The 13,752-nt window shown below is 45.8% G+C and overlaps 1 protein-coding gene across 5 annotated transcripts in view; it reads right to left on the minus strand.

Moving 5' to 3' along the window:
* Positions 1–349: 349 nt before the first annotated feature.
* MBOAT1 (membrane bound O-acyltransferase domain containing 1) overlaps positions 350–13,752 on the minus strand; it is a 239,676-nt gene continuing 226,273 nt past the window's right edge. For all 5 annotated transcript variants that reach the window (XM_045085079.1, XM_045085081.1, XM_045085078.1 and 2 more), the window contains 3 exons: positions 13,182–13,314; positions 11,070–11,221; positions 350–1,652 (listed from right to left, as the gene is read on the minus strand). In XM_045085079.1, the coding sequence (XP_044941014.1) occupies positions 1,526–1,652; positions 11,070–11,221; positions 13,182–13,314 (412 nt within the window). In that variant the 3' untranslated portion in view covers positions 350–1,525. The remainder of the gene's footprint in view (positions 1,653–11,069; positions 11,222–13,181; positions 13,315–13,752) is intronic.

The following is a 13,752-nucleotide window of genomic DNA, read 5'->3' on the forward strand; positions in this document are numbered from 1 at the left end:
TGCCAACTGCCAGCAGCTCTCTGGGGACTGCCTGGATTTTAATCTCTGCTTCATCACTAACTTTGTGACTGTGGGGACAGTAAGCAAATGTCCCTCTGATTCTCCATTTCCTCATCTGTAAAAGGGGGTTCAAGCCTACCTGCAAAGTTGGGAATGAAGATAGGACATCAAACCAAAAACCCAAACCGTCCAAGTGCCTGACATGGAGGACAAAATGAAGATGTTATAAGTGCTCAAATTTGAACAAGTAAAAACCTTAAGTTTGTGCATATTTGTTGAAACACACAAATATACACACATGCTTCAGAATGTGTGGTCTCCACTCCCAGAAACAAAAAAATAACCTTTCTGTTCAGAAACATTTCCTTTATATAGAAACACAGTATTCATTCAGTATGCATCCCATTTTTGACCATCTGATTTGAACAGGTTCTCTTCTCCCGAGGCATTTATTTGAGGGTACACCATTGCAATTATCAGCATGTAATTATCAGCATCACCATTATTGTTTTGCACACTTGATACCATGTTTCTTTCTCCCACATAGAATTACTACCCAAGAGAAGTCCCTGAAAGGAACCACAGCACATTCATAACAAAGTTAAAAATGATCTTCAGATTCAACTAAAACAGTCTGATTTCATCAGCTGCAAAATCAGAAAAGTGAAAACCAGCCCACGTGTCATCACAGCCATGATCATTCACACCTCTATGAAATGAGGGGAGCAAAGAGAAAAATGTCTGTTGCTTCTTACCAAGCTTCTATATAATTTTAAATTACCTTTTTTTTTTTTAAATTACTTATTTAAAAGACATTTTGCTGCCTTTGGTGGTGCAAACATTTGGGTGTTTCTCAAGGCCATCCCTGGGCAAGGCAGAGGGCGCATGTGAAATGGAAAACAGTAGCCCTTCCTAGACTCCTGGGGTACGCGCACAGGAGACTTTCTGATTTCCAATCTTGGCTCAGTTCAAAGAAAAAAGGGAAGCGTTCTGTCCCTGCGAGGAAAAAAAAATGCAGCCTACTTCAGGGCATGCCTTTCAGTCCACTGAAGTGTTCACAGCAAGTCCTCCTGGCTCCTCCTCGCAGGATCCTCTCTTCCACGGTCTTCTGCGTAGTCGCTGTGCTCAAAGGGTCTGCAGCTTCCCAAGGAACAACTGTGTCTGGCTGGGGTATGTTCTGGAAGACAAGCTCTGTTGGCAACCACCTTCTGCCTTCTGGAGCAGATGTCCGGGTTCCAGGGATGGGAAATCATGCCAGAAAAGCAAAGACCCAGCAGCCCAGAATGGCCAGTCTCTGTCTACAAAGCCGGCACAGTCTTCACACCACTCAAATGTCCTCGGAAATATTAAATCAACTGGACATGGCTGACTTAATCATATAAAAGACTTTATAAAATACTCCCTGCACTTAAAAAAAAAAAAAAAGCATGTAAACATCACTTCCAAGCCCCTGGCGAACCCTTGAGTCTTTGATCTTCTTTTTGTGACATTTTGCAGTTTTACTTGCTCAGCTTCCTTGGAGGGATCAGTCTTTTTTTTTCTTATTAATGGAGTTCAGAGTCTGAGGCTGCCTCTGGATATGAGCGTGTGGTTTGATTGGCAGAAAGAGTATTATCAGGAGACTTATGATGTGTAAATAAAAATACATGGACCTAGAATAAAACATACACAAAAGTTAAATTGCACACAAGGATACAAACGGGAAATGTCACATGCGTGTGATCACACCATCTGCAGTCCAGCAAGAGACCGGCTTCAGTCCACACCGCGGAAACCTCCAGCAGGTGAGCAGGCCACAGACAGGCCAAAGCCACAGGACTGGGTATAGCAAACTCATCAGCCTGTCTGCAGACAGACACAGTACTGTCCTGCTGCCAGAAGCAGACAAAGAACATTAATCCCACGACAGACAGTCAGAATCCCCTAATACTCAAAATATATGAGGATACAGGAAAATGCAAACCCTATATTCTGTTCCCTAGACACAAACACAGCCTACACTTTAGCTGATGTACTCAAGCATAAGGGGTTCTTCTTGTGTGTGTTAGGAGCCAGAAGAATCCAGATTTTCAAAGCTTACTCCATAACTCTGAAAATCGCTTTCATCCAAACTAATAAGAAACAAGTGTTGCTTTTGAGTCTGTGGGACTTTTATTGCATAAATGTGTTCAGCACACTGAGCGCAGAGTAGACCATACTGGGCGTATCTGTAAATGTAATTGATTAGAAACAGCTTGCATTTGTACAATTGTTCTAGATCCTTTTGGAAAGGCTGACTTAGGCTTTCTCCAATGCTGTTTGAAGAGCAAGGAAAAAGTAATGTTAAAAGGAGGGGAAAAGACCCACAATGGATTCATGTATCATTCCTCAGCTTCTGTGATCATAAGGTCAGACACATTGGAATCCGATAATTTACTTATCCCCTAAACTTCCCCCCAAATGTCTACAGAATAGTCAAGACTTCTAACAGAAGGGAACACATCTTCACTCATTCTCTCAATAAGCATTTACTGCTTTGGATGTACAAAGCATTAAACGAGGATCTACAAAAAGGCAAAGCCCCCATCTCTTCCTTCAGGGGGATGGGAAACAAGACAAGTATACGAGGTAAGGGTATACTCTCCTCCCACTGAGCTGGAGGACAGGTTTCATACTATGAAAATGTGGTCTCTTCTCTCTCAAAATCCAGTATAGTGGTACTATACTCACCCTTCTTGTGATGACGGGAGATGATTTAAATTAGCAGCGTGGGGCTATGCCTGACCTTCTGACCAAATACATCAGAAGGAGGATCACTGGTCTCCGGAGAGCACATGACCATGACTGAAACCATGGAAAGTAAAAGTGGGCATGAGGGGCTCCCAGAATCGAACCAGCCCCAGGTAAGTGAGCAACTCTTTTATTGTCTAAGCCAAAACACAGAGAATGAAAGAGTTCCACAGACAGACACACTGGCTCAACAGGTGTAAACTAGGGTTCGCAACAGGCATAAATTTCAGCCTGCACATCTGTATACTTTGCTCTTACGTTTTGCCATAATCTCTCCGATGTGACCAGAGCTACACTGGAACAATTATGTTGAAGCCACATATTTTAGGAGTCAAGGGAAAAATATTTCAAACCCCTGGCAAAGTTTAGAAACCTATTCTGACCCACCATATTTTTCTAAAATTTTAAGACCTATTTTATCTTTTTATTATGGAAAAACAAGATGTATGGAGCACGCTAGGGCTGATCTAGGTACTCCAGATGCACAGATGAACAAGGCACAGTTCCCACGCTCGAGGACTTTGTTATCTGCAAAAATATTATACAAATTCTAACATCCTTGCACGTGAATTTAAGGGTCATATACTTAACGTATGTAGTTTTGCTTTTCAAAATGGGTTCATAGCAACATTCTGCTATGGACTAAATATGGTATTTGGAGAAGTAGAGCTTGGAGAGGTAATTTGGTTGGGGTGAGGCCCCCATGATGGATTAGTGCCTTTATAAGAAAATAGAAACCAGAGGAGAAGCTGTCCCTGTGTGTTTCTATCTCTCATCTCTCTCTGCCAAGTCAGGGCACAGTGAGAAGGCAGTCTTCCTTAAGCCCAGAAGAGAGCTTCCACCAGAAACTGAATCTGGGGCGCCTTGATCTTGGACTTCCCAGACTCCACAATGGTGAGAAATTGTTGTTGAATTCACTCAGTCTGTACTTAGTCCTAGCGTTCTGAGTGAAGACAGGTTCTTTCATAACACATTGAAGTGCTCACTTGGGACTCATTTACAGCTTAGAAGAAAGAAGATTAGGGAGGAATTTAAAGTTATGAAGTCCTGATAGATTGAAAACTGACTACGTTTAAAAATAAAGCATGTCTGAAATTGAAATGTTAAGCAGCGGAGGACAGACTGAGCAGCCGATTTGCATACACCTGTCATTCACTGCCGGTGACACAATTAGCCCCCAGTGGGGAACAGATCTGGAATATAACCAGACCTACCTCCACTAAAAGACGATTCCATTTTCATTTCTTCCATCAGATTCAGTGATTGTCTTAAGAGATGCTGAAAACACTTTTTTTTTAAATAAAGATTTTACTTATTTATTTAAGAGAGAGTGAAAGAGCACAAGCAGGGAGAGCAGGAGAGGGAGAAGCAGGCTCCCTTTTGAGAAGCCATCTAGGATCGCCTCTGGCAACATGTGACTTAAAATTCAAATTAATTAAGAGAAGATAAAACTGAAAATTCAGTTCCTCAGTCACACTAGCCGCATGTGCTCATGGCTAATACGTCAGATGGCATTTCTGTCATTGCAGACACTTCTAGGGGACAGAGCTGGTCTGGGTAGGGAATGACTGCGTGTGAAGAGAAACGGAAATCTCCTTGGGTGATCTGGATTGGATCGGATTCTTCCCCTAGAGCCCGCAAGTGTAGGAGCCAGCACGCTGTCGTCCGTTACATGCATGTTCTCTCACACAAATCCCTATTTAGCCTGATTGTCCACCAGTAACATTCTTCCCAAGCAGCTTCTCCCGAGGAAACATTCTTTCTACTGTTCTTGCTGTAAAGGAACTTTGGGTCTGAAACTCCGGTCCAACTGTGTGAGTTTTCTTCAATTACCCACTCTGAGTTTCCACTTCCTGCAAGGATAAACAGGGACCCTGACCCCTGCTTCTCTCTCGCCCCGCTCACTGCTAGTTACCACAGAGTCTACCCTCTGCCAACACTCATGGCACTGGGGGCTCCAGTGCCAGACCGCCTCTAGCACAAGGGGCCTGTCTATGCTTCCCTGATCTGGAGCGCAGTGCCGAGTGCTCCGGCTCGCCCCCGCCCCCCCATCCTCACACACACTATGTCCATTTTCACGCCTCCTCTGTAGCCCAGGTCTTAGCCCAAAGGCCACTTTCACCCCAAGGCTGCCCTGGATGGCCAGTCGGGAGTCTGATCTTTGTACCATTCACTCAGAAAATGATTTCAGTGAGTAGTTATAAATCGGTCCGTTAATGCCTGTCTCCTCCATCAAACTAGCCTCTCCGTGGGACCAGGACTGATGGCTCTTTTGTTCTCACCACGTTCTCGCCAGCTTCTAGAACGGTGCCCAGCAAACATAAGGTATGAAATGGTGTTGAGTTGAATTTGGTCATTTCTGCTACCACATGAAAAAAAAAAAAAAAAAATCACCCACTCGGCAGTATCAAGCCCTGAGAATACTGGGGCATAGCGAGGTACGACTTGCTAGCAAGAGCGCTAACAAAACCAGCTCCGTGTGAAAATGTAGACCGCAAAGGGCAAATATTGGCCGGAGGTCACAGCTGCAGCGGGTAAGAAGATGGAGCTGTGTGTGAGGGGGCCTGCCCTCAGGGTGAGCATGGAGGGGGCAAACCAGCCGAGAGCCAGGGCAGAGCAGGTGGCGGGGGGCGGGACCACCTCTCAAATGAGGGAGCTCAATGGAACGGGGTACTGACAGGGGAGATCTCTCAGAAGAGGGAGCTCATGACAAGGGGACTAACTCTCAGAGGTGGGGGCTCAGTGAAAGAGTAGGGAGAGGGGGGATAACTCTCAGAAGAGGGAGCTCAGTGAGGGGGGTTATGAATAAGGGGATATCTCTCAAAGAGGGAGCTCAATAAAGGGAGGGTACTGATGGGGGGGGATAGCTCTCAGGAGAGAGAGCTCAGTGAAGAGGGATAGTGATGAGGGGTTATATCTCAGAAGAGGGAGCTCAGTCAAGAGGGTTAGTCAGAGGGGGAATATCTCTGAGAGGGAGCACAGTGACGAGGGTTACGTAGAGGGGAGTAGCTCTCAGAAGGAGGAGCACAGTGAATTTGGGTACTGACAGGGAAGATACCTCTCAGAAGAGGGAGCTCAGAGAAGGGAGAGTACTGAGAGGGGGATAGTTCTCAGAAGGAGTTTAGTGAAGGGAGGGGAGGGAGAGGGGGGATATCTCTCAGAAGAGGGAGCTCAGCGAAAGGGGTTACTCAGAGAGGGAATATCTCCAATAGGGCGCTTAGTGAGGGGGGTTATGGAGAGGAGGGAGCGCTCTCAGAAGAAGGAGCATATGGAGCGTGTGTACTGACAGGGAGGATATCTCCCAAGAGGGACTCCGTGAAAGGGGGGTGCGGGGTAGTGCAGGAAGATATCTCCCAGAAGAAGGCGCTCCGTGAAGGGAAGGTAGAAACAGGGGGGATGTCTTTCAGAAGAAGGAGCTCAGTGAAGAGGGGTTATGAACAGGGAGGCTAGCTCTCAAAGAGGGAACTCAGTAAAGGGAGGGTACTGACAGGGGGATCTCTCTCAGGAAAGGGAGCTCAGTGAAGGGGGTACTGATGGGGGGTATCACTCAGAAGAGGGAGTTTAGTGAAGGGGGTATAGTGACAGGAGAATATCTCTCAGAAGAGGGAGCTCAGTGAAAGGGGTTACTCAGAGAGGGAATATCTCCAACAGGGAGCTCCGTGGGGTGGGGGGTTACGGAGAGGGGGAGTGAGCTCTCAGAAGAAGGAACATAGTGAGTGTGTATACTAACAGGGAAGATATCTCTCCAAAGAGGGAGCTCAGTGAAAGTAAGGTAGTTACGGGGCTATCTTTCAGAAGAAGGAGCTCAGTGAAGGTGAAGAGGAGCTATGAATAGGGGGATAACTCTCAAAGAAGCAGCTCAGTAAAGAGAGTGTATGGAGAGGGGGATAGCTCTCAGGAGAGAGAGCTCAGAGAAAGGGGTTGCTGACAGGGGAGTTTCTCAGAAGAGGGAACTCATTGAAGGGGGTACTGATGGGTGGAATCACTCAGAAGAGGGAGCTCAGTGAAGGGAGGTAGGGAGTGGGGGGTATCTTGCAGAAGAGGGAGCTCAGGGAAGGGGAGGGTAGTGACAAAGGGGATATCTCTCAGAGGAGGGAGTTCAGTAAAGGAGGGTACTGATAGGGCCATATCTTTCAGAAGAGGGAGCTAGTGAAGGGGGGTAGTGACAGGAGGGATAGTTCTCAGAAGAGAGAGCTCAGTGAAGGGCAGGGTAGTGACAAAGGAGAAATCTCTCAGAAGAGGGAGCTCAGGGAGTGTGGGGGAGGGCAGTAACCATGGGGTTACCTCTCAGATGAGGGAGCTCATTGAAGGGGGGTACAGAGAAGGATATTTCTCGGTAGAGGGAGTTCAGTGAAGGAGAGGTAGTGATAGGATGTCCCTCAAAAAGGAGGCTCAGTGAAGGTTGAGTAGTGACAGGGAGGGTCTGGAGAGGGGGGATATGTGATATATCTGTATAGTGAAGTCTATGATTTCTTATATATAAAAATTACAACTTATAATAATGTGTGGATCGAGCCCCACATCGGGCTCTCTGCTCTGCAGGGAGCCTGCTTCCTCCCTCTCTCTCTCTCTGCCTGCCTCCCTGCCTACTTGTGATTTCTTATCTGTCAAATAAATAAATAAAATCTTTAAAAAAAAAAAGTATCTGAAACAGTGAAGGGAAGGTTTGGAGAGGAGGGATCTCTCTCAGAAGAGGAAGCTCAGTGAAGGGGGCTAGTAACAGGGGGATCTCTCTCAGAAGATGGATCTCAGTGAAGGGGGGTTACGAACAAGAGGGAGATCTCTCAGAAGATAGGTGTATCTCAGAGGGGTACTACCCTGAGGGACAGCTCTCAGAAGATACCTATCTCTCAGAAGAGGACTAACCCGGGGTTATCTTCAGAAGAAGGAGTTTAATGAAGGGGGAAGTCACAGGGGGTTATCTCTCAGAAGCAGCAGCTCAGTGAAAAGAGGGTAGGAAGAGCGGGGATATCTCTCAGAAGAGGGAGATCAGTGAAGGGAGGGTACTCACAGGGGGATACCTTTCAGGAAAGAGAGCTCAGTGAAGGGGGTTACTGACAGGGGGTGGTATCTCAGGAGAGGAAGCTCAGGGAAAGGGGGTTAGTAGATGGGGGGTATCTCTCAGAAGAGGGAGCTCAGTGAAGCAGGGATACTGACCAGGGCGATACCTCTCAGAGGAGGGAGCTCAGTGGCGGGTGTGGGGGGGGGGTTAGTGACAGGGGGGATATCTTTCAGAAGAGGGAGATCAGTGAAGGGAAGGTGGGGAGAGGGGGGATATCTCTCAGAAGACGGAGCTCGGTGCAGGGGAGGTAGTGACAGAGGAATATCTCTCAGAAGAGGGAGCTCAGTGAAGGGGTAATGACTGGGGGATATCAAAAGAAGGAGCTCTGTGAAGGGAGGGTACTGAGGGGTGATCTCTCTCAGATAGTGATGGAGGGCTATCTCTAGGAAGAGGGAGCTCAGTGAAGTGGGGGTACTGACGGAGGTATCTCAGAAGAGGGAGCTCTGGTAAGGGAGAGTACTGACAGGGAGGATCTGTCAGAAGACGGAGCTTAGTGAAGTGAGGTACTGATGGGGGGGTATCTCTCAGAAGAGGGACCCCAGTGGAACAGGGGTACTGACAGGGGGCATATCACTCAGAAGAAGGGGCTCAGTGAAGGGAGTGGGGCTATCTCTCAGAAGTGGGAGCTCAGGGAAGGGACGGTAAGGCTATGTGGCACATCTCTCAGTGACGGGGGAGGTCTCTTCAGAAGAGGGAACTCAACGAAGGGATACTCAAAAGGACAATATCTTTCAGGAAAGGCAGGGAAGGGGGTTACTGACAGGGAAGTATCTCAGAAGAGGTAGTTTAATGAAGGGGAGGTACTGAGAGGAGGTATCTCAGAAGAGGGAGCTCAGTGAAGGGGGCGTAGTTATAGTGGGATATCCCTCAGAAGAGAGAGCTCAGTTAAGATGGAGTAGTGAAAAGGAGGGTATGGGGAGGTATCTGATATATCTGTATAGAGAAGTCCATAATTCTTATATATATAAGAAATTCTCATATAAATAAATAATAAATATATAAGAAATATCTGATATAGTGAAGGGAGGGTATGGAGCGGGAATGGAGCGGGGTGGGGGGTGGGGAATATCCCTCAGAAGAGGCAGCTCAGTGAAGGGGGCGTCGTGACCAAGGGGAAATCACTCAGAAGAGGGAGCTCCGTAAAGAGGGGGTACTGACAGGGAAGTGTATTTCAGAAGAGGGAGCTCCGTGAAGGGGGAGCTCTCTCAGAAGAGGGAGCCCAGGGAAAGGGAGTGTAGTGACAAAGGGGAAATCACTCAGTAGAGGAGGCTCAGTGAAGGGAAATCCTGAGGGGGTTATCTCTGAAGAGGGAGCTCAGTGAAACGGGAGGTACTGACAGGGGGCGATCTCTCAGAAGATGGTGCTTAGTGACAGGGGAGTAGTGACAGGGGACATATCGCTCAGAAGAAGCAGCTCAGTGAAGGAAGGGTAGGAAGAGTGGGGCTATCTCTTAGGGAGCTCAGTGAAGGGGAAGGTAGTGACAAAAAGAAAATCTCTCAGAAGAGGGGTACTGACAGTGGGGATATCTCCAGAAGAGGGAGGTCAGAGAACAGAGGTTAGGAAGGAGGAGCTCAGTTAAGGTTGAGGAGTGACAAGAGAGGGTATGGGGGGTTATCGGATATAGCTGCATAGTAAAGTCTATAGTTCTTATATATAAGAAATTCTTACATATAAATTATAAATTCTTATATATAAAAAATATCTGATATAGTGAAGGGAAGGTATGGAGAGGGGGGATATCCCTCAGAAGAGGGAGCTCAGTGAAGGGAGGTACTTACAGGGGGATATCAGGAAAGGGAGCTCAGTGAATGGGGGGGTTCAGACGGATATCTCTCCGAGAGTTGTATGGGTCCTATCTCTCAGAAGAGGGAGCTCAGTGAAGGGAGGTACTGATGGGGGATACCAGCAGAAGAGGGAGCTCCATGAAAAGAGGGGATGGAGAGGCGAGATCTCTCTCAGATAGTGACAGGGGGAAATCTTTCAGAAGAGGGAGCTCAGTGAAATGGGGGGTACTTACAGGGGGATTTCTCTCTGAAGAGGGAGCTCAATTTCAATGTTCTTACTCCAGAGCTGAAAGGGTTCGTGCTCCTCCCTCTGTAGCAGCTACACTCTGAGCTCCTGTTGCTGGAGACTAGAATTCTTCCGGCTATTCTGGCATCCCCCATCTAGAAACATCTGTGCATAAACCAGCTCAGCTTCCAGGTCATACTGACATAACTTCTACGAGCTACGTGGTGGTACAGAAACAGACTTCCCTAGAAATACATACTTCCCTCCACCTTCTTTTCCTATAACCTGGGTGGGAGAAACAATCTCTCCTGGCCTTGCTATCTGTGTCTTGAGTAGGAAAAGCCGCTCTGATCGTTTCTGACCCGTGGGACAACTACGAGGAAACCCCCACTGAGGGGTAGGGCCTGTTTGCGTTGTTCGGTTTTAAAGCAGAGCAAGGACTTCAGAATAACCTCCAAAAGCCGGGACAAGCTCTCAGTCAGTGCAATACAAGTCCGAGCCAACCGAGTACAGACTGTATGCCAGGGGCTAGGCTGAGCCCTTTGCACGTTCTCCTCATTTCAATCCTAAAAGGGCACTTTGTGAATGAATCTACTCTTACCCTCACTTGTAGGTGAGAAAAGCCAGGTAAGAGCCTCATCACTTGCCTCAGGTCACACAACCACTTGGCTGAGTAGAAATGAGTAGAAACACACTCATTCAACCTGAGTGAAATAGCACAAGTAAGCGAGAGAATAGTTTTAGAGTTCCTCAGGCCCCCTGGGGGTTGACTGTAAAGGCCTGGCATCTCGGGTCTGGTCTATCTCTTCCCCTCCACCCCCAACAGCTCACACCATAAATTCTTCATGTGAACACCAGCTGCTACCCGCACCCGCCTCTGTCCTGCTCTCAGGATGCCCCCTGAGACTCCAACACAGCCTGACCCTGGGAAGAAGAAGCAAGGGCAGCACATTCACCCTCTTGAGTTTATAATCCAGATGTAGCCCTTCAAAATTCACGGTCCTAGCGTCCCTTCATTATGTCAGGAATATCCAAAGGGTTGCCCACCACCAGGTTCGCTCAGGGGTACTGCTATGTGTCTGCTGGGATCCCTCAGATAAGCAACTCCTCTCGAAGCTGTCTATGGACATTTTCACGTTGAAGCTGAATGATCCAGTTCACCAACCCCCAAGTCAAACACAGAACAGACCAGGGTAGGAATCAGCCCCTGAGAACAATGAAGACTCACTTGTATAAGCTGATGGTTGGCTCCACGGCCAACATGACGAAGGGTGCGACGGTGTAAGAGACAGCCAGCTGAGTGACCGCCCAGGTGACCACATCATATGCAACCTGGAGGGCTTTTGAGGAACGGAAGTAATGGCGGAAGTTGTTCCTCACCTGCAAGCCAAGGAAGGCAAAACCGGGGGTGAGAGGTGGGTATAAAAAATAAAAACTTATTCTGTGCATGTAGGCCATATACTTCAGGAATACAGGCGATCCAAAGTACCATTATGGTTTTTATTATTATTATAAAAATATTTATGTCCAAAGAACAAAGAATTAAGTGAAAAAATTTATTTTTTGGACCTCTCCTCAGAAAAAAAGCACTGTTTATAAACTTGGCACATAACCTCCCAAGCCTTTCTCTACTCATACATTCCCATATTTGTATTTTCACTGATGGCATAGATTTTCTAGCCTTTTTTTTTTTTTCATTTAGTAATGCATCAAAAATCTTATTCCATGTCAGCAAACATTAATCTGATACATTTTTAATTATGGAAAATTTCATTTTCCGATAATTAATTTGTAGGTCTTTTGACATATGGGACTAGATGGGCCTCCAGAAAGAAACCTAATTCCCAGATCCAAGAATCAAAGGCACAGCTAAAACAATGGTACGCTCTGAGGTAGGTTAAAAACTTCTTCTCGGCCCCAAGTTCAAGAGAGAGCAAGAGCTCCCTCCAGTGGGAATGCATGAGTGTATCAGAAAGCCCATAAGACATTTCATTATTGAGTTCATTCTCCTGGGAAGCCTATCAGTCCTCTCCACCCTCTACCTAACTCATTTGAAAAAATATTTCCAGACCATCCAAAAGAAAGGCTTGATATAAGTCAATGCTTTTATACCAGCTGAGATCACAGAGCTAAAGACATCTTCAGGAATAATAAATCTGGATATATTAATAAAATTCTCTTCCTTGTTTTAGTGTGTCCTGGCCATTTGTTCTTTACTTTTATAATCTAGGCAGATGAATGGCAGAAGAGAAAATGTGTTCTGTTTCCCAGGTACAATACATACTTTATTCAAAAAGTACACTGATCAGCATAAGTTGTAATCAATTATCATTGTTGTTCACACATATATTCCGGCAAACGTTCACCTAACTAAAATGGGAATTCCGCGGGGAAGGGACTCTTGTTCACTGCGGTATCCCAGTGCCTAGAACCTAAACTGGCACATAGGAAGGCTCTGGAAATATTCATAGAATATATGAATTAAAGAATGAGTGAATAGCTCTGTTGGCGCTCCTAAATTCACACCCAAAATAGAGTTTGACAAATGTCATTAAAAATTCCTGGCATCTGAATAAGGAAAGCCACGATCATTTTCAAATTGCGACTAAATCAAATACAAAACCCTATTTGACAGTCAGAGCATGCGGAGTTGCAATTTCTTACATACATGCTCATCTCATTCTTTAAGGGTAGGTATATCTTTTATGTCTTTATCGTCCTGCTCTATACTCAGCAGATGATAGGAACACTCTAGGACAAACTGAAGGCTACCCCAAAAACCTAGAGAACCAAATTTATAAAATCCACAAAGAATTTTACACAAATATACTGGATCAGGCCTGAGAGCATGAAAAGTTAGAGCAATCTCTGACAACACAGTTCCAATGGTTACAAGTTTACCATCTGCACAGACTGTGAATTATTTCTAAACTTAGGCTAATGAACTAAGAAATTAAGAGGACTATAATCAAAATGAAGCCTATAGAACCCCAATTACTAAGTGGTTCAGTCAGCTGAACATCCAACTCTTGGTTTCGGCTCAGGTCATGATCTCAGGGTTGTGGGATCAAGCCCCACTTTGGGCTCTACGCTTAGCACAGAGTCTGCTTGTCCTTCTCCCGCTACCCCCCACCCCCACTCACGCGCTCACATGCTCTCTTTTTTAAAAAGTTTCCATCTTTTTAAGGTATTATACATTCATTACTCCTAAAATTCTTTTGCTTTGCAAACACCATCTATAAATAACATGTAGATAGTTCATTTTATGGCCCACAATGCCTATATATCAAAGGGTGAATAGATGATTAAGGAAAAGCTCCTACAACCAAAAGAAGCTTACCGTTCTAGCTGCTACTGTGACGAGGATTCCAGTTAAGAAGGTAAAATAGTATCCAGGATAGACACCATGCCACAGGGCAGACAAGAAGAAGGTGAGCACCGTGGGGTACCAAGGAACCCGTTCATAGCACACTCTATGGAGAGGAAGGCACGAGTTACAGCTCAGACCAGAAGCGTCTACCTACGTTTGCGTCTTCAGGCCATCCAAAAACCATCTGATCAATTCCCTATCAGGGACTTTCAATACAATCCCTGCAGCCTGAACTCCATGTCCTGAATGCTACCAAACAGGCCATTCACAGTCCAATCATTTGGGGAAAAGAATATGAAGTTTCAACCTTTGATGTGTGTGGAACTAAATGATCTAGACACCATCATATTATATCTAATAATTTAATTATATAAATCTAATACATGTAATAATTATTTAAATCTAATTATATCTAATAAAAGTCCAAGTGGTCACTCTATGCCTTATAGAAGTTTATTCCACCAATACCCTAATCTATCATGAATACTTATGGTTAAGTGCCACTGGCACTAAAAATTTTTATCCGGATAGCATCTTTAGA

This window comes from Mustela putorius, unplaced genomic scaffold, assembly GCF_011764305.1.
Source record: "Mustela putorius furo isolate JIRA1106 unplaced genomic scaffold, ASM1176430v1.1 tig00000831_pilon_pilon_pilon, whole genome shotgun sequence".
NCBI classification, from domain to species: domain Eukaryota; kingdom Metazoa; phylum Chordata; class Mammalia; order Carnivora; family Mustelidae; genus Mustela; species Mustela putorius.